This window comes from Saccostrea cucullata, unplaced genomic scaffold (assembly GCF_032062105.1).
Source record: "Saccostrea cucullata isolate Sc308-1 unplaced genomic scaffold, CSIRO_AGI_Scuc_v1 ctg742, whole genome shotgun sequence".
In the NCBI taxonomy this organism is placed as follows: domain Eukaryota; kingdom Metazoa; phylum Mollusca; class Bivalvia; order Ostreida; family Ostreidae; genus Saccostrea; species Saccostrea cuccullata.
The window spans coordinates 131,531-154,007 of NW_026924788.1; the positions used below are offsets into that span (position 1 = coordinate 131,531).

General features: G+C 33.2%; 1 protein-coding gene across 2 annotated transcripts in view; it reads right to left on the bottom strand.

Moving 5' to 3' along the window:
- The window catches only part of LOC134267290 (uncharacterized), a 78,037-nt gene extending 64,218 nt beyond the window's left edge, over positions 1-13,819 (bottom strand). The window contains exons 1-3 of one of the 2 annotated variants that reach the window (XM_062749512.1): positions 13,043-13,819; positions 3,150-3,655; positions 181-247 (exon numbers count right to left, since the gene is read on the bottom strand). In XM_062749512.1, coding sequence (XP_062605496.1) covers positions 181-247; positions 3,150-3,655; positions 13,043-13,124 — 655 coding nt within the window. In that variant the 5' untranslated portion in view covers positions 13,125-13,819. Of the gene's footprint in view, positions 1-180; positions 248-3,149; positions 3,656-5,260; positions 5,401-13,042 lie in introns of those variants that run through there. The other variant, XM_062749513.1, reaches the window with a different exon arrangement.
- Between the last annotated feature and the right edge of the window lie 8,658 nt (positions 13,820-22,477).

Here is a 22,477-nt window from a genome sequence, read left to right on the forward strand (position 1 = left end):
GAAAAAAAGAGTTTAAAATTATTTATTCAAAGCAGACTTAAATGAAATAATATACTTAGACTTCACTCTCACCCTGTGTTGTTACAAAACTGAATGCAGATGCAGCAACTTTGTTATTAATAACAAATGTGTACATACCAAGTCAGTAAATCTCTCTAAATTTATAAATATGCCTCTTACCTTTACTAAAACATGTAGATGGAATGTTGTTTATATAACTGTAAACTTTTGCTTCAAAAAGTAAACCCTGAAAAAATTATTACACAATATTAATACCTGGCATTCCATATAATTGGGTCATCTCTAAAAACCCCCCTCCTGACGCAGATAAAACAACTGAGTAGGTAGGGAGACATTTTAATTCAAAGTTATTTGCAAATGCAAATTTAAAATACTTATTACTTTGAAATTCCTGAAATTTCCAAATTTTTTTCCCACAAAGCTAAAAAAAAAAAATTTAGGTTTGGGTGCCAAAAAATAGGGTAGGTCGGGTAGCAGGAAACAAGAAGTGAACACTGAAAAAAGTACTAAATGGAACACAACTTCATGATACATTTTATTGTCATAAAATAAAATGAACATTATTATCAAGATGTAGTTTTTTTTTTTTATTTTGTAAACTTCCAAACCAACCAAAGAAATGACTCTAAACATATATAACTAGATCCTCACTAGATCCCCTGTGCTTATAGTGCTAACACCATGGATTAGATCATGCAACTGCAATGAAAACTCTTATCATCACATTTTTTCATGGTTGAAATTAGCAATATAAATATGGCCTGGTTTTTCTATCATCATCTCATCAAGTATATCAACAGCTGAGCCAAAAAAATCCAGCATCTCAAAATTTAAAGGATCAAACCCGTCTGTATTATATATCTGATTAACAGGCCCTCCCCAAAGGGGGAATCTCTGGGATTTCCAAGGAAGCACCTGTCACTAAAAATACCACACAATTGCCTCCGAGAATACAACATCATTATTGCTCATAAAGATTATGTTGGTTGATTAGGGAATTTTGTATGAGATTACCAAATTTTATTTCCACTTTTTATGTACTCCACTTTCTAGATGTATGCTAGTAATCAATGGTATTGGGGACTTATTGGGATAATACTTTTTATGTACTCCACTTTCTAGATGTATGCTAGTAATCAATGGTATTGGGGACTTATTGGGATAATGTACCTGCGTGATGAGACGAAGTTAATTTTTCTTCTTGCAGTAGTGCGTACTTTATGCTACTTTTAAATTGTTCAACTTCAAAGACACACTGCCCTAGTTTTACATTGTATACAGCAAACATATGCAAGGTCATGAATTTAGAATTTTCCTTTTTAAAAGGTTTTTTTTGGCATTCCAAAGGGTATCATTTTAAAATTATTTCCGAAACATAAAATTTTAAACCAGATGAAGGCACATACGGCTACAAAGGGTAAGAAAAAGATGGATGTCTTTAAAAATACATCTGCAAAGCCTTACAATCAACCCTGCACTCTCTCTCGGGGGAAAAAAATTATAATTTCAAAGGTTTCTCATTAAAGTTTGAAAGAAAAGAACCTCTGACACCTGCATGTAATGACTCGTAGAAATTAAACTCTAAGTGTGAATCTGGTCACAATGCTACCCTAAATCATTTTAATGGTAATCAAGGTTATAATTTCTACTTCATAAAACAAGTCTACGACATCAGATCTACCTACATCATAAACACCTATAGTTCTCTGTAGCTTTGATCTATTTCTCTGACTTTATTCTTCAGATTCGGGAATTTCACTCTAGATTGTTATCCAGATTGTTATCTCGCTATCTCATTATCTCACTCGAGATATTAAGTTACAATTAAAATTGGAGTATAGAATTTTTACAGTCGAAAAAGAGAAGCCATCACAGGCTATTGATAAAAAATAATGCACACCTAACATTTTTCTGGGGTATTGCGACTCTGTCTTATATATAATGTCATTCATGGGGGTGCAAATTAAACTTTGGTTCATAACCCAAACTTTCACACCTGAGCACTATATTGCCCTTTATAGACCTAAAACTTTTAATCCAAAAAAGTTTTGGAGAATCTATAATTAAGATCTGGGGTGCACTGGTTATTAATTTTAAAAATTCTGAGCCATTTAGCACCTCTTGTATGAAAATGAATGATTTACAACTTTTCATAAAAGATGTAGTTTGATTATTACAGTGATGCATGAAATATTAAGAGTTCTGCACTCTGGTATTACAATCCTCTGTTCCATTACGCTGTTCAAATAAAAATTAAAGTTTATTTGCTAACAATTTTGAAGAAGAAGTACTTTTACAACTTGTATGCTTGGAGGTAGCAATTCTCTTATGAAAATCTAGCTTCAGCTTTTATATTTACATATCTATATTTACACAAACACAAGATTCAAATTTTATAAATTAAAAAGGAATTTAATACTGAAGTGTACTAATTAAAGAACAATTGTGGGTAATGAAGCAATGGTGACCCAAAAGAATTTCTTTTATAAAATAAGTTATTTTGTAGTGTTATGATAAGAAAGTGTCTATGTTTGGGAAAACAAGATTTAACTTAAGTGTGAAAATTAAAGCAACAACGTGATATCAATATCAAGTCCACAGAAGATTCCTTTTAACCCTCGGACAGACCCTCAGTTAAAGTTCACAGTAACCTATAGTCAGGACATCAAAGTGACCCTTCATGTCAGACCGGACCCAATCTCCAAATTTTAAACAAACATTGAGCTGTTGATCTGAGTAATCAGAGATAAGACTTACTATCATCTGATCATTAAATAGCCTGAGCTGGGGTCTGACATTTGGCTGAGAGAGGTTTGAAGTGGAGGCCCCCAGACAAAGACTGTGTGTATTGATCATGTTGTTATTAAATCAAAAATCTTCAATAGGAATGATCCTAAAATCTTTAATCTATGACCCATATATAACAAATCACCTATCTATCCTGCTGTCAGATTTTTAACATTTTTCTCTTCTGATATATCCTAGAACAAGTGGAACTTAATTTATAAGTCTTTTGATAATTAGTAAATTACATGTATAGCAATTTGATGATTACATATATTTTATTCAGGTAAATCCTCAAATGCATTTGAATAATTATTTACATGTACTCGACTACTCGTACTTACTATAATTTTCTCTTTACTTTTGAAATCCTGAAGACCAATCTTTGAGGATCTTGGGATAGGTGCTATTTTCTGTCGTAACTTTACGGATTTGGACGGATGACAATCTAGTTGTATAGTCACAACATTATTTTTAATCTGAATTATTGCTCCTGATATGGATTTTAATGAAGAATCAAATGAAACAAAACTCCGCTGAAATGAAGTGACTCCCTGATATCGAAATATAACTTTTCCTTTTTGAAAATCTATTAACGCTTCAAAATACGGCAGCAGTTTCCGTCTATGATAAATTGAAAATATTGGAATAGGTCTAGTCTGTGGTATAATTTGTCCAGAGAAATAAAATGTTAATTTTCCACGATATTTTTTCCAAAATTTTTTAAACTTAAAATGGGGTAAAGTCCTTGGATTCCACTTGGATGTTATCCTATAGCCTTTAGGGTCCACTTTCTCTATTCCTGGAGATTTTGCTGCTTTGTCATATAATGATGCCACTAAATCTACCTCTGAAAAAAGAAAAGTAAGAAATGTGACAAATATGCAACACAGTTGTTGTAAAGTCTTTCAATATATTTGTTATTAATCAGGTTTAATAAGTTTTCAATCTGGAAATAGCCTAAAAGATACACTTTACTTTAATTTAAAAAAAAAATGTTTTGTGTGTGCATTTCTTTTGTGTGCAATACAGATGAGTTCATAGATATTCCATTATTTGATATTAAGTGTCCTTTCAATTCTGAAAGGGGGCTGGGGTTGAAACGGAGCAGAAACAGTTTCACAATATTTAGGGTACACAAATTATATTCCGGCATGAAGATTGTTGTTAGCACCTCAGAAGGAATGACACTCCTGCAGTCCAATTCCTTACTCAAAAGTGTGTAACAGATAGGATCACGAGAATTTCAATTATAATTACTTTATTTGGAAAGAAAACAACAGGTCCATATTTGTGAAATATTACACCAACAGAAAGACTGTAACAAATCTTAACTTTGACAATACTATAGCTAGAAACTGCATTTGGTGCATTTAATTTACAGGAATACCATAAACACCTCATATTGTCCTTACATAACAGCTAAGATTAAAGATTCGGAGACTGCAAATTTAATCTCTTCACTAAATTATCTCATACTGTCTAAAAATTACAGTAAAAGATTTATGATAAGGGAAGACAAATGAAAAGAAACCCTATTCACTGACTGTAGGCCAGAGACACAATGTGTACAACATCTCTGATACACATATCCGCTTGGCCTACATTAAAAGACCACCAGCATACCTAGGAGATTATAATTCAAATGTATTTAAAGATTTTACTAGTAAGATATGGTATACATATCACTGATTAACAAGAGCTTTGATCACAACATGGGATCTGTTCTTAAGAAGATTCTAAAGTACTTAACGTGAAGTGAGGGTATGGCATAAAAGCTTATTAACCAACCAAAAAAATCTTGGGTGGATCTTTGCATATTGAAGAATAACTGATGTATGACCTAGCTATTCCTAGAGGCTTGTTATCCACTGCCTGTTAACATCACCCATCCCCTAAATTTATCCCATCTCTTGGTCTTAAATAAATGCAATACACTCTTTGTGAAAATTAAATGTCAGTTGAAATGTTCTGCTTTACATATATCACCATTATAAAAATTTGAATGGCAAAAATTCTTTTGGGGTTCTTCCATAATTTCTAACCAACAATTAATCACTTATCAAGCATTTTAGCCATCTGGGAACTGTAGAATGTTTTAAGTGATAGCTAAGTATGATAATGCCTCTAAATGTATCCTTTGAACTGTCAAGCCTGATCCCATGCATATGCCCATTTCAAGTTTCTTCTGAACATTAGTTTGACTTATGAGATTTTTTATCCTTGGACAATAGCAGGGTCTTATTTTTTTTTAAAAACTGCATGGGAAAAGAGCCCTCACAAATTATATATGATTTAGAGCATATTCACCTATGTTTTGAATGTTTTTTATACAGCACAACATGCTTATAGCAAATATGCTTAAAATGAATTGAGGCTTAAATAGTGTATTGACGTTATTTTCATTCCCCTGGCTTTTCAACATATTGTGAAGCAAATGGATATTATCAATTACCTTTATAAGAAGGCAAAATCATCTGTCCCTGGAATTTCCTTACAAGCATGTTTTACTGTAGTTAATACTTCAACCTCTCATATAGACAGAGTATAGGCACTGTACTTGTATTTAAACTTTTTTCATTAAGACTTTTGATGATTTAAGTTCAAATTCAAGTTGTTATCAATTTATCATGCCTGAGAATTTCGAGAAAAAAAATAAGTACATTGCATAGAATGAGTATCTGCATGGTTTCAAAAATGAAGCTTCACTTTGGTTCTGGTAAAACAATAAAATGGTCTAAGTAATATTGAAAATTCTTTTATATTCCTCCTAATCCTATGTGTAATTTATAGTGTAAGGTGGTCCAAAAGTAGAAGTATAGATTGTGATGAGCCTTAGTGCCTCTATGGAACCACTTAGTGATAGTATATTCAAATTGTGAAAAGTTTATCCAACCATGCTAGCTACCTACACTACAGACGACATGAATTGAGGGAATCTGTACACCATTCGATTGTCAAAGAACAGTGTCAAATGGGATATAAAGAAAATGGGCTATAAAATTACAGTGCAAAAATTGAATTTTTTTATTTTGGCAATAAATATCATAAATCCGCATCAAAACACTTAAAAAGGAATAACTTTTGGTAAGCAAGTTTTATTGCAACCCTACAGTTTGTAAGATTGATCCCCAAGAAGTAAAGGAACTTCCGAGGGACATCTAAACAATGGGCATACAGGAAAACTTGTCAACCAAAAGTTATTCCTTTTTAAGTGTTTTGATGCGGATTTATGATATTTATTGCCAAAATACAAAATTTCAATTTTTGCACTGTAATTTTATAGCCCATTTGTATGATATTATATCCCAAACGGACTATTATATCCCATTTGGGCGATTGGTCCCAACCTGAAGAAAAGCTCACTTGAGCCTTTGGCTCAACTGAGCTAACATCTTTATAAACGTAGGTATACAATAAATGAAAGTAAACACTTTTCTTTATGACAGCTAGGCCTATACGGTATACCATTACCACGGTACCACCTCCTTTTCGGCAACTTCTTTTTCAGCAGCGGGAAAATGTTTTGATATTTATCATTCCGATCCCGATTCAATTTATTTAAGGAAGCCATAAACACTGCACACTAAAGAGTTCTATTTTTGGTAGGTTAGTTTATGGAATTAGAGTGATCTGCATTTAGAAATAAGATAGGAAAAATGATTATTTACAGTTAATTACACAATTTGTAATAGATTAAAATATTCTTGGCATAATACTGGACCAAGAATAAGTAAATGAATTCATTGCTTCCCATTTATTTTCCCTATGTAAATAAAAAAAGTGATTTGTGCTAGCGAATAGTCGATTGTCTATGAACATTTTGGAAATAACGCAGGTACCCTATGTTGAAAATTGACTAAATATTCCCAATGTGCCCACCTTTTTAAGATATTTTTTTCTTTAAGTCCAAAAAAGGACGTTTTATTATTGTATATATTGCGCGAGATAACATAATTATATGGTACAGGTATGGTTTAGGAACCATGAGCAACTGTATCTCTATTAATTAGGGCGTTAGAGATAAAATTGGGAGAAGGATGTGCGCTGCAAAAAAGGAGGTTAAAGGAATGAAAACAATTGTAAAGGACTGAGGAAGAAGAAAGGGGAGATTGTGTAAATCCCCCCCCCCCCGTAACAGTGTAAGCGGGTCAGGTCGGTGCGCTTTTATAAATGATTTGTCGATATAATAAAAAAAATCTTGTATCTCAGTGAACTTTCTACTGTTTCTTTCAGTAGTCAAAGCTTCTGAATCTTTCTATATCTTATCTTAATTTGAAGGGAATTTCACAACCAGAGACAACAGTAATGAAGAGCAGGTGCTCGCGTGCTTATATTACTGACACTGATTACTGGATAAGAAAACTTCTTTTTGTCTTTACACTCGGGTCAAATCAAATTTACATCATGCCTTATTGCAAAATGTGCACATTATCTTTTGTGTGATAATATTTATATTATGTAACTTCACATAAAACATCATTAGAACTGAACATAATCGCATAATATATATCCGACATTTAAACGTTTTATACTCGTGCATAAAGTACATGTACTATACATGTATACACTGTCCATTTCTTAAGCATGTATTCTGACATATGTTACCGAATATAGAATATACGCGTATAGAAATGTTCATTCAATGATCTATCGATCTTTATATATATGTATAAAGACATGCCTTCAAAGTTTAATGAATAAAAATATTTTTTAAAACAAAACAAAAAATCATTCTACATGCAAAAACTCAATCCCCAGTGCGAAATAAGATATGGCAAACAAATGTTTACTCAAAAGAAACATTTACATACGTATGGGATAATTATTTCTTTAAAGACAATTGTACATTCTGAACGTTAACAAAACACTTGTCTATATACAACACGACTACTACTTAAACACTCAACATGCCACAAGAATCAAAAATATTTACATTCAAGTATTCCGACTGCAAAATGTGAAAACGGAACAATTCTCTTTATACAAGGCTGGGCTTTGTTCTGCTACTACCGAACAACGTGTCTTTTATTTTTTTTAACCCCCACCCCCGCCTCCCTTGATTAGCTTTTATGAAAGTGAAAAGGGTATAAATCCTATAAACATATGTACCAGTATTTTTACTTTATACGAAATTCACATTAAAATCCTTCTCTACTGTATGCTATGCTAGCTCGACTAATATACTAAATAAATATCGCTGAATTTTCATTTAATTTTTTATTTTAGATTTATAAATTTGAAAAAATTAAATGCCCGTCTTACAAATACGATTTACAATGTACATGTATATATAACTATTTTGTTTCTATCACAATACAGGGGCATTATCTCCATTATCGGTTTGTTTAGTCTCCTTTGATGTAAAGATCTCGCAGTAAGAGATACTTCTCTTAATTGTGAAAATTCTGAAGACGTAAATGTCATCACTTCAATCAAATCACTATATCTCTATCTTCTTATATCACTGGCTTTAATAGCATGTAGTGAACCCGGGGAGGACCCTTTGTTAGGTTCAGAATAGAGTCTGGGCGACACGCGAGGAAATGGGGTACCCCGGGCCAAGCAGACGATAGAATACCAAAGTGACGACACTCATTGCGTGATATAATCCCTCGGTAGTGACCACGCGGTTTTATTACACCTTAAGCTATCACATAAACTGTTTAATCCCAAATTAACCAAACATTTATTTTACTGAATATTTTTAAAACATTTATTTCGTTCACAATTACAAGCATATTTTCCTTACACCACCCCCTCCTTCAAACACAATTTGAATATTGGTGCTACCCGCCTTTGCGGAGAAATTGTAAAATCATGGGGCTGGAAATTAACAGATTAAAACTTGGGGGGAAAGGATGATATTTAAATATGTAGAGAAAAACTACAATGTTAAATAATACAACCTTCTTTATTTTGTACATGTACTTCTTCTTACTGTTCTGAATTATAAGCAGCTGCACTCGTTGTAGGCTCGAATTAGTTCATGTTACATGTAATCTAAATAATGTCACACGTAAAATTTTGCTGCATCATTTATGTACACATTATACAAAAAAGTGCAATATATCAGATACTACATATATTTATTTATATGCTGCTGCTATGTTCAGAGATCCTTGTGTCTACTTCCAAGTAACACATATACAAATACTGAGCAAATCTGTATTCTTATTGCTTAAATGACCGAAAAAATGTTGGGTCTTAAAACCCTGCTCCGATTTCATTAACATAACATTCTCGAGACATTTTGTGTACCCTTTCAGGCTTTTCACAGAAATATGACACGAGTCACAAGAAATGTGAATACTGACAGCTATAGAATACGTACGTATTTTACATTTCTCTGCTATATATATTGTTACATAGCAAGAGAATATCATTTTAATCATAAATTCATGTTAAATCATCTTGACTCATGATTCTCTTTGTGCACCAAAATTACAGTATGAATTTTCGACAATATTTTGACCTAAAACTAAATCTTGCAACTTTTGAGGCGGATTATTCATTTTTTTAATCGCATTTGTATTCCCACTTCACTAAGTTCTTTTCAAAAATAAAGAAACGCATTGAACGCCACTTTAACATTTTAAGGCGTGATTGAGTTGTATCGTTAATGGATTTACACTTTTTAGCGCGCACCTAGTTGGCTATACCACAAAATTTACAGAATAAAACAGCCTGTATGATACCCGCAGGTGATTGCACCCTGTTCATTTTACAAACCACAACCTATTCTGTTTTCAGTGATTCATAAAATATAAGTTCGGGTAGGCGAAATTTGATACTTGTTCTCGTTTTATGAATGAAGCATTTAATGGTCTTTCTTTACTTCCGATTTCAGCACAATAAATTCTACCCTCGAGATAAAATCAACAGATTGAAATTCATAATACCCCATTTATATGGGAGATATCATCTTTAAAGGGTAAAATAATAATGGGGTTTCTTTCAGCTTTTCTAATACAAATTGTCAATCGGGCAAACGATAAAATATAACTTTGCTTCGTTTTTTGCCGATATTTTTGGGCCAGTTTTACGATACACTGTACATAATTGATCACTTTTTATGGAATTTGATAAAAAATTGTTGCTAAAGTAAGACTAATCTCGTGAAGTCGATTGGCGATATAATCTTTTCCAAAAACAGGACTTTTAGGCATACGAAATATTGATGGAAAAAAATCTTGAAAGTAATTCTTATTTTATCAGTCAAAAATGTACATAAAATATGATCTAGTTTCATTCCCACCGTTTTTTTGGCATTAATTGGGCATTAAACAACAACCCATTCATTTTTTAAATTCAAAAATGGGAATTAAAGTCTTTTTCTTCAACCTCATGGCACATAATTGTGCAGCAAGTCGGCTTCTAAGATACATAGGTTTCTAATCCTGCCACCACGATATATTATCTCCCATCCCGCATAAAATTTACATATTTTACCATCAACATGTGTGTCTTCTAGATTTCGCAACAAGAAATTGTTCCCCGGCAGGACACGGAATTACAATCTTCTGTGTACCACAGAGAATATTGTAGCACCAGTGACCTGCGAAGTTTCTTTAATCAGGCAAATGCCCCATTCATTCACAAAGTAAGTTAAGAGTCATTTAACCCAGACCCCCCACTTTTAGAAATGTACCGAAAATGTAGTATAAGAATTGGTATTTAAAGTATTTGAGTAGTTGACACTGAAAAAAAGAAAAAAAGTTCCCCCCCCCCCCCCCCCCCCGACGAAATAGGATTTTCGACTTTGGGCAACTTTTCCCTTTTTTTTTTTTTTTTTTTTTTGCTTTTAAAATTTTTCAGGTAAGTAAAAAAAAATTTCTCTGCCTGGCCCCCCCACTTTCAAAAACGATGCTACGCCACTGGTTTTTCATACCATCATCATAAAGAACGTGTTGTCATAGTAACGTTACCATGGTCCTCAAGATATCACATCGGGCCTCTACTCAAAATTATGCATCAAAAGCAAATATGATAGAAAATCAGTAAATCTATGTATTCGTGTTACTTTAAAACATTGAGATTTTCTTAAAACGTCAACTGCGTTTTTAATTACCAAGACAAAGATTATCGCGATAATCCTATCTCTTAATAGAGTTATGATCCGAAGGCTGACAGGTGACAGAGCGAGCGATCTGGCCGACCCATTCACAGTTTCTGTGACATCTGAATGCAGATGTACGTATTGTACTTGGGTGTGTTCGATGTAATGGACTCTAGTGTTTTGAGGCCGCCTGCTGTTTTCAATATTGTTTTGTCACAATCCTAAACGTTGATACTCCTCTTTCCCATTATCAATGGAATGGGTTTGAGCACTCAACAAAATAAATATATTATTATAGATGCAGATATAGAAATTTTTTTCAGACATAAATGAAAACAACTTTTGGGATCCATCCTCGTGGCAGCAAAGCTTTCGAAAACTCTGATTTTTAACAATCAGATTTTGTACAAAAGCTGGCTACATTTTACATTAAGACCCACACCTGCCTCGTCTTTGGCCATTCATTTAGAAGAACTTATACCTACTATCCATATTATTTACCAGATACTAAGTAATCAAGGTTTTGTTTACGTTCAAATCCCACAGGAAATATATATATATAGCATTCCATCTTGTTAACGATAGCAGCGGTCAATTCCCGTCCATTTATATCAGAGACAAATTACGACCAGACGTTTAGTATGTACCTTTGTTATCAAAAGAATATCTATTTGCAATTTTTTATCCCATTCAAATACGATAAAAAGGCAATTATTCATCTACAATGATAACCGGCGTAAATGCCTCTACCATACCATGAATGTCTTGGATAACCTATATTGCCCTCTGACACGTCTTTTTTTTGTATGTATGTGTTCGATTGGTGGTCCAAGTATAATTTCCCTTGCCTAAGATGTTGAAATTTAACATGTGTTTCCTCTCCCCCTAAAAAAATAATGCTATTGCTTTCGACCTGAAAAGACACGGTGTGTGATGAATTGAGCCAGGTGAGGGAGAGAAGATAAAATGGCTGACCCAAAGATTTCAGGTGAAGAGTTGGAACGAATCTCACAGGTGATAAAAGGAGAACATAAAGAGGCTGCAAAAGGCGGGTAATAAATGGACCAAAACGACAACAAGACGGGTCTGCAGCGCGCGGTATCTGCTGCAGACGATCACTGGACATTATCACGGCAGACGACAGTTGGTGGCAGACGATAATAAGTCCAAGATTTACAACTTAACTAGGCATCCTTTAGACGTATCATTCATATAAGCAGTAAAGATACACAACAGAATGTGTTCTTATTGTGTTCACACCTCAGCAAAAATGACAGGCACTCAGTCTTTTTGTAGCGAAAAAAAAAATTTCACACAGGCATGGGTTTTAAAACTCCTTAGAATTTATAATCTCAAGGACGCTGACAATCTGTGAATTTCCCGGGAACTTTTGATCAAATGATAAGGCCTATTGACACAGGGACTCTCGTATTCATTATTCATATTTAGAAAAAAGGTATTTCTTTACACAGATCTCCTTAGATCCAGGATTATCTGGGGATAAATATTCAAAAATCCCTGCCGTGACCAAATGGAATTTTGATGCGGTTCGGTTTAACATCTTTCACATTTTATACATGCTATACTGAAAAAAAATCTGTTTGGTCAGGGGAAAACTGTGGAGAAGTAAAATTATTACTAAACCTCACATTTTATAAAATTGTCAAAGTTAGCGTAAATCAAATATGTCTACTTGGTAAACTCATTTTTACCCTTCAAAATCTGTTTGGCTTCGCCCCCTGGGCCCCCACCAGGGCTTTGGTAGACCTCATTTTAACCCTTCAAAATCTCTAGAATCCAGGAGCTTCCGGGGGCTTGGCCCCCTGGGCCCCCACCAGGGCTTTGCCCTGGACCCACTGGGGGCATAATATATATTTTGGCGCCCCCCCCCTATATATGAACCTGCAAGAGGGACATGAACATAATATATATTATATATTTGCCAAGGTCAGATAAATGTTGGTTATGGTCCAGTAATGTATATAAATCTGTCTATATTTGCACAGTATGGATCGAAACTTGCAGATTGTGTACGCAAGCTCAGACCTTTATACACACAAGATGAAAGAAAGCTGAGTATATACAGAGCACTTAAAAGGGTGACGAACTTATTGAATCTGTATATATTATCCCGTGCCGAGATTAAACAACCTGACCCCCCTTCCATGTCAGTCTTACCTCGTCTTTTTGACCTGGGACCACTGGCAACCGAATCCCAGCTGCAGAAGATAACGAGCGATAGCCACAGCGCAAGGTGCATTCTGATAATATTCCCTGGTGGTCACACTCAAAGAATTCCAGCTAAAAATCCTCACGCGTGCCACTATAAACTGGAATGATACATCTCCTATATATTCCAAAAAATTCATTCACAAACACTGATCCATTTTTATAGTGGAGTGCGTATAGCGTAAAACGAGTAATATTAAACACTGTTAAAGTATCAAAAGTTCTACTCGAATCTCCTTTAATACACCTTCATCCTTGCAAACGAATTAGCCCTCTGAGAATCTTATCGTGTGTTTAATAGGATAACTCATATAAAGCACGTTTTTCATAAATCAGCTTTTTTTTCCACAAGTTTTGATGAGAGTTATAGGTCGAAGGTACGAAAATTAACCCAGCTTACGACGCGGTAACACCAACATGCAGCCTATTAGCGAGCGAAGCACAGCCGTAGAGCGAATAAAAAGTAGCTCTAATTGATAAAAATATAAAATCCAGTTTGAGAATATTTCAAGTAGTTCCTTAGAGAATTTGGTGTAATAATTCGGGGCCCTCTTTTCCGATGTGTCAGAGCCGCTGACCGGAAAGTCGCTACACGATTCTGTTTAGACCGAGTGCATCGGTGCATTGAGTATACACACACAGACTGACTGTACCATCAGCGCACTTAAATTTCCTACGATCCCTGTTTCCTTTCACGTAAAAATCCAGAATTAACAGAAAAAGTTAATTAGAAGAAATGCTTATGCCACAAAATTTTTAGTTTTTTGAAAGACAGGTACCTAGGTTTTACTTTTTTCCTTCTTCTGTCAGTCCTCTTGGTGTGCGATGCCTCAACTCATCCGAAAAAAAGATCAAAAAAAGAAAATAGGTAAAAAAATTTCGGTAAGTGTATGAATGTGCCCTTGCTATTTAATAATCTCCGATTTGTGCTGTGCGGCAACTGTGAGCTGTGAACGATCTACATGTATCCTTTGCCCCAGAACTGTTCAAATATATTCATACACAGTTTATACATGAAATTAAATAGAACAGGAAAAAGTACGATATACACTGTAGACAAACTGTGGAGAATTTTGAGGACCCCCGATTGTTAAACGACCGTCTGGATTTCTCAAACCGACAACGCGGCTTTATTCAAAATCAGAGGAAAACATTTAAATGAGGTCGCAATACCTAATTACAGATACCTGTTACACTTTATGACGTGGACGTATGGTCCCTTTAAATTTATGACCCAAAATAAATGTATTTTGTCAAGTCAGACTATGAAATATCTTTTTTTTTTTCACAGCGTCTTGAAGATGAACTTTTATGTAAATATTGTTGATCCATGTTAATAAGATTTTTGTTTTTACCTCAAGGTGTTGGGGAGACGTATTGTTCGTGTAAGTCACACAGAACTATCATTTAGTGTACACGTTTGGAAGCTTTTCATTTTGTTTACTCGACTAATCCACCCCGTCAAATCTCACACGAAATTGCTAAAATCGTGCTAACTAAAGGCAACAATCTACATTGTTTACTTTTTAAATAATTTCCATTTTCTGGATAAAGAATGCCGACCAACAATATTTGAAAAGTACAGGAATGTAACTTGGATCTTTTATATGTTCACACGCGTTTTCACTTCCATCTTAAATTTCATACCCTCAAGTTATACAAGACAACATGCAAGGAACGTCAGAAGTTCTTTTAAAAAAAGACAACATATTTATTTGTAGATTATCTTTCTACATTAAGGAAAAATCACTGCCTCTTCATACCCAAATTAAAAACATTTAAAGCCTTCTAAACGACCAAAAATAAATATTGAATATTTTTCTTATCGTCAACAAAACAATTTACACATCAGATTTCCTCTTTTTGTCACTGAGTCGATTCAGTTCGAGTATTTATGTTACATTAAAGTTTTGCAATTTAAGAAATTCAAAACGATAATCCTTAACAATCTCAGTAGCCAGAGAGCTGATCCCCGAAGTTTCACCAAAGGTGTAAAATTTAAAAACAGTGTGAAATTTAGATAAACTTTCCTCAAAGAACACATCGAAGATATCATTTCGTTTTATTTTGAATGATCCACTCACTGATTAAGTCCACAATATGGTGATCTACATGTATGCATTATGTCTTTTTTTTTATTTTAGGTGTTTTTTATCAATATTTTTAAAACAAGAAATACATGTAGTGCATTATATTATGTTAATGAATGCAAAATAGAAATATTGTTAATCACTGAGTATCTTGAAAGTATAATTATTACAGATAATACTCACTTATATATACTTTTTTAATTGGTTTCTTTGATTTAATGATCATTTTTATGTTGACAGGTTGCTGCTGTAAATATTGATTTTCTTCGTATAAGCACGCATGTGCCCTGGGGGGCTCCCAAAATTGTTTCAATGAAAATCAATCCTTACTACAAGAAAAACAATTCCTATTTCTCACTAGTTAAAAGCAACAATCGGCCGCAAAAATATAGTATTTTAACATTTTAAAAAATTTAAACAAAAGTAATATAAGGAAAAAAAGATACAAATTAAACAAAAATTACATGGGGAATTTTTGAAAACAGGTCCATCGCTCTACTTTTATACCATGCCTGGTACATTTTTAGTTAATCGATCTTCTTTTACTGCATGAGCAATTTTTCAGGGTGATCAAAGAAAGTCGTTCAAGTTCAATTTCCCAAGGTGATTTCGTTTTAAAATTTTTTGTAGGTCAATCGTGAAGGTCAAGAAGTCCTAGCATGCTCGGAGATATTTTGTCACAGGAAATGCACATATTAAATATGAAACGTATTCTCTTCTCAACCGAAAGTTACAAGAAAAAAATCAACATATTTTTGAAAATTGGGTCAAATGTCACAAGATCAAAAATCATAGTGTAATTAGAAAGGTCTTAACACACGTAATACACAGGTATAATATGAAAGCATAATGTCTTTTCGTTAAAAAGAAGGATATAGAGATAACGAACAGTATTCAATATTAAATTCCATAAAACATGAGCAAAGTAAGATATTTTGAAAAGAAGGTCAATCTTCACAAGGTCATGAGGTCAAAAATCAAAGCGCATTTAGAAAGGTCATGTCACAGGTAATATACAAGTTTAATATGAAAAACCTATCTCTTCTCATTCAAATTCAATTTTAAGTCTATCTTTTTAAAAGGTAGATCAAACATCAAGGCCAAGGTCATGGGGTTAAAAAATCATAGTGTATTTAAAAAGGTTTTGTCACAGGCAGTACACAGCCACATGTAGCTCTCAGGTCTGTCAATATATCTTTTTTTTTTCGGAGAGCTACAGTATTGCAGCTACCGCAGTCGATAATGAAATAGGGATGGATAGCATATTTTTAAAAAATCGATAAGTAATTTGAATTTTAAAAATATCTTGAATTCATCGTGGACTATAATAATAACAATTAATACAGAGGATAAGAATGGTATGTCAAACCGAATTGTATTTTGATTTAATTGTGTATTTTTAATGTGTTGAGATAATTTTATCATTTGTTGTGTGTTATTTTTTTTTAAATTCGAAAGTAGTATCTTCTTACTTACTTTACTTTACTGGTGCAACATTTTATAGCACAAACATTCAGTACAAATTGAAGAACAAAAAATGTAATTATGTTGTTTATAATATATGAAGTACATGTAATTATTTTTTTAAAGGTAGAAATACATGTACATGTATTATGTTAAAAGGAAAGATAGGATGATGGCCACTGAAACAATAAAAAATGATGCTTGGATTGCGATGCTTCAACGAAAATCTACCAGGTGAATAAGAGGGAATGGTACAATTGTATGCAATCTTATCGAGCACTTTGCTAATGAGGCGAGTCCCACGTGGATTGTAGGAAGAAGTGGGTCTGATGAGAGACATTGTGTAGTGTTTATTGTAAGAGAGAGAGAGTTTTTCTTTCTATTGTATCTAACGTAACGACAGGTCCAACAATACTAACAGTCCTTCAATATTCATTAGGAAATTTAAGATGATACAATTATCAAATCGAAAGGACCCACGACTTTTCTGTTTTGTTTAGCAAAGGACACTCTATGCCCCAATTGATACTTGATAACGGGTATATCATATTCGAGAAACACAGGTCGATTGGTTAATTTTCTTTATAAAGGACAGGGTAGAGTAACGACCGTTATTTGATGTAAAAATCAGAACACTGGTAAAATTGTGGTAGTTTGTTGGTAAGAACTTGAATTGATGCTTGTTTTAAAACCAACACTGAAATTGATTCAATGGTTACACGAAGTCCACTATAAGGTGCAGAAGTAGGACTTTTTTCCCAATTTTCTTAATTCTGGTGGAATTTCATCCAGAGATACTTTTCACTTTGAAGACATTGACATGATAGAGATCTTTTTACACACTAGTGTATGAAATATTTAAATTTGGTAGATATGCAAGCTTGTTCTGTATGTTTTCTGACTGAAAATAACCTCTGTGTATTCCAAACTATTTAGAATCAATACTTAATTTGCGGCAGGGAGGTGACAACAGGATTTTATTAATAAACTGTTGCATGAGTCTTAAAGACATCCAAAATCAGGGACCAAAAAGTGGTCTTAATCTATCTTGTCCAAATTTCTAAGCAATGTCGTATATCTACATTCTTTTTCATCATTAATTCATTAAATTTGAGAGTGATAGGATTTTAACATTATCTATTTTGTAGAAACAGTTTTCTGTTATTTTCATAAATTCATTGAATTCGAAATTGTAAGGTTATATATCTATTACCGAGAAATAATTTCTGTCATATGAAAAATACTGAATTCCATAACAGAATGGAATTTATCCCTAAAAGTGTTACAATTGCAAATGGTACACATTTTAAAATTTCTATCAAAATTATTTCATCTACTTGGCAAATGATGATAACATGTTCGTAAGTTTGTTAGTACAACTCTTATGATAAATCTTTTGGTAAAATCAGCAGACAATTTTAGAAAACAATGTTTGTTAAACAAGAGGCCCATGGGCCTTATAGGTCACCTGAGCATCATGCAACAACTTTCCAACGATTGAACTTGGTTTATATTTTAAATAGACATCATGGCATTCACAATTTTGAAAGAGGCACCATTGCTAATCATAACTATACAGTTAGCATGTTTAGTTTGGTTACTTAATACCCATAGACAGAGTAGGGGAACAAAAAAATGCATTTCAACTAATCAGTAATATTCAGCAATAATCAGTAGTGCCGCTGCCACACATGACCTTTGGTCCACAAATTTCACAATTTTGTAAAGGAGCAGATTTCAAACAATTAATTCATTTTCAGTATATAAATAGACCCCCCCTTCTATGTTACCCCTGACGCAGGGGCCATAAAATTCACAATTCAGGAAGAATGGCCCTTGCTCATCATAGCTTTATATTAGGTAGTTCAACTGCTAAATACCCAGGAGCAGAGAAGAAAATTTTCAAAGATTTAATGTATTTTCACTATATAATTAATAGAACCCGGACCTAACAGCAGAACCCCTGACCCTGGAGCCATAAAATTTACAATTTTGGAAGAGGCATTCTTCCCCATCATAACTACATACTTACTTGGTTTATCTAATGCCCAGGAGAAGAGCATATTTTCAAAGAATTAATGTATTTTCACTATCTAATCAATAGAGCCCCAACCTAAACCAGAACCCCTGACCCTAGGACCAGTAAATTCACAATTTTGGAAAAGGCATTCTTCCTAATCATAACTATGTACTTAGTTAGTTTAATTAATACCTAGAAGAAGAGAAGAAGATTTTTAAAGAAATAATGCATTTTCAGTATATAATCAATAGAGCCCTGCACTATCTAAACCCCTGACCCTGGGGCCATGAATTTCACAATTTTGGTAGAGGACTCAATGATCATTACAATCATGCTAACAGTTTGACTGCTTGATGTCCAGGAGTAAAGAAGAAGATTGCATTAGTTTTAGTGGTTTTAGCCACATCCCTCAGGCCCCAGGGAGGCAGGGACCATGAAATTCACAATTTTTGTTCCCCTTTACCCATAAATGCTTTATTAAATATGGTGGAAATTGGTTGAGTGGTTGCAGAGAAGAAGCTAAAAATGTTCAAAAGTTTACGACGAATTGACGACGAACGACGTACGACGGACGACAACGGATGAACACAGATAGCAATAGGTCACCTGAGTGACTTAGGTCACTCACCTGAATGACACAGGTGACCTAAATATCTATAATTAATAAACTTGATGAACTATTAAAAATTCTTCTCCAGTTTTGTTCAAATTCTTTTTGAGGTTTCTTTAATAATCGACTGTCCATATCTAGGACAACCCATAAGAATTTAGCATATCTTGTACATGTTTTATTCATTGATGAAAAGACGTATCTTGATATATGTATAATACCTATAAAATATGAACAAGAAAACATTGATGTAGTCATCAATTAATGATAAGCAACTTTATATATTAATATGAAAAACATATATTTACAGAGCAGCCCGGCCCTGTGGGCTGCAATAAATCAAGGTTAAGAACAAATTTTTAGAAATTTTAAGCGTACTTTTCTGTTATGTCTCAACTCTCATATCCCCAAACTTCATAAGAATGAATTAAAATTGGTTGATCAAACTTTATCAAACTAGTCTAGCTGACTAATTATCTTGTTGCATTTTTTAGTTTTTCAGTTTTTGACAGGAATATACGACGGCGTATTAGTGCCATTTTAACAATGTAGATTTTTTTTTTTAAATCGTTTGCACGATTTAATAAAAATGTTTGAACGATTAAGTAAATCGTTTGTACGATTTAATAAATCGTTTGTACGATTTAGTAAATCGTTTGTACGACTTAATAAATCGTTTGTACAATTTAATAAATCGTTTGTACAATTTGTTTGTTAAATCGTTTGTACAATTTATTAAATCGTTTGTACAATTTAATAAATCATTTGTACGATTTATTAAATCGTTTGTACGATTTAATAAATCGTTTGTACGATTTAATAAATCGTTTGTACGATTTAATAAATCGTTTGTACAATTTAGTAAATCGTTTGTGCAATTTAGTAAATCGTTTGTACAATTTAATAAATCGTTTGTACAATTTGTTTGTTAAATCGTTTGTACAATTTATTAAATCGTTTGTACAATTTAGTAAATCGTTTGTACGATTTAATAAATCGTTTGTACGATTTAATAAATCGTTTGTACAATTTAGTAAATCGTTTGTACAATTCAATAAATCGTACAAACGATTTGTTAAATCGTACAAACGATTTATTAAATCGTACAAACGATTAAAAAAAAAAAATTCTCCATTGTTAAAATGGCACTAATACGCCGTCGTAGGAATAAACCAAAGTAACAGAATTCTTTCAAATTTTCAATAGCATATAAAAAAATACGTTTCGTTATTGGACTTTAAGAAAGAATAAGGAATTTTAATTGTTGTGGCTACATGTATGTTTACACGAAGTTTCCATATATATCAGTATTCAGCAAGCACACCTAGTGACTTTTGTTAATCAGACATTAGGACCGTTTGTTTTCGCTCCCGAATTGTGTTGTTACATGTATTCATTTTATACATAACTGCAAAATTCGTCGATTTCTGCAAATACATGTACATGTATTGATACTAGTACTTTAAAAACTTAAACTGTGATATTTTTTTGTAATTTGCTTGTAAGGAGAGGGCATGATAATTTTTCATAATTTTTGCCCTATCCCTTTGTAATTATAGATTGTAATAGATATGTTCAGAATAAACTCGTGAATGAAGGATATGGAGATGACGAACAGCATTCAATCTCAAAGTCCACAAAACAATACAAAATTAGAGCAGAGCAAACACGGACCCCCGAAACATCAGAGGTGGAATCAGGTGCAATGGAGGAGTGAGCATCCCCTGCCGACCGGTCACACCCGCCGTTTGCTCCTTGTCATGATCAGGAAATAACGGAAAAAAATCCGTCGTCAATTCAGTGTATAAATAATGGACTAACAATTGGTATGAAAAACGTCAGTCAGCATTTGACTCATTGATAAACTGTATTTGCTGACAAAGTCATTGTATCGACCATAGAACTTAGGAAATGATGACTTTAAACGAGACTGCTGATATTCTTGTTTCGTCAACTTGCTTGTCAATAATTTACCTCGTTTTAGAAATTGTTCATACGTAGAGCATGCTCTTGCGTATCGAATCAACTGAGATATATATACTCCGTATGCAGGTGATGAAGGTATATTGCTGCATAAGTAAGGGAAGTTGACGATAGAAAAGTTAAAATCATCACATTTATCATATAGCTTGGTTGTTAGATTACCATTAGTGTCTTTTTCAAGTAAAATATCCAAGTATGAACATAAGTGTCGGACTCTGTGGTATCATTTATCTCAAGCTCACCAGGATATATCGTATCGACGTAGGAATGGAAATTACCATAATTAATTGATAATACGTCGTCGATATATCTAAATGTCGAGTTGAAGGCCACAGCAAGTGTTTTTTTTTCACGCATAAGATTTTGCATAAATTCTGCTTCAATGAATATAAAAATAAGTCTTCTAATAACGGAGCACAATTTGTACCCATGGGAATTCCAATAGACTGTTGGAATACCTGGTCTCCAAAAACCACATAGATGTTGTCAATCAGAAGCTCAAGCATCTTCTTGATGTCAACTTCAGAGTACATATGTGTGCAATCAGAATCTGTTTTAACAAAATAATTTTGCAAATGACCAATAACGAGGTAAGTAAATTTACGAGTCCCATTTTTATTGAAGAAGCAGCTGTCAATGATATCAAAAAGCCTGGATTTTAATTTGTCGTGGGGAATTGTTGTGTATAAAGTTGAAAAGTTTTTAAGCTGTTGAATTTTGTAAAATCTTGTGATTTCAAAGTGTCCAAAAGTTCTTTAGAATTTGAATACTGTTCATTATTTGCATATTTTACAGAAAGAAATAATATTGAGATAAGTTTTACGAACAAACAATGTACAAAACCAGCTTTCATCAATACCCCGGTATTTAAAACATGCCACATGAGAAAATGTTTGAAGTAATTTTATTTTCTGATTGAAGTATAAAAATATGTCAGATATATGTGCATATGAGGTATCACTTGTAATTGAAATTATGAAAAAAGCCAATAATTACTTTTTTATTTGTCGGTCTCAAAATTGCAAAGTTATACAGATATTTAAAAAAGTTAGTAATTTTCTATAAAAAGCACTCAAATTGGAAAAATAAAGAAAAGTAATCAAAATCATACATGTAACTACAAAAGTATTAGAACGAAAGAAAACTATTATTAAAATATATTTATTGCACTTATAAGAATTTTGACATTTAAGAATGCAAAACAAAACATCTCTATT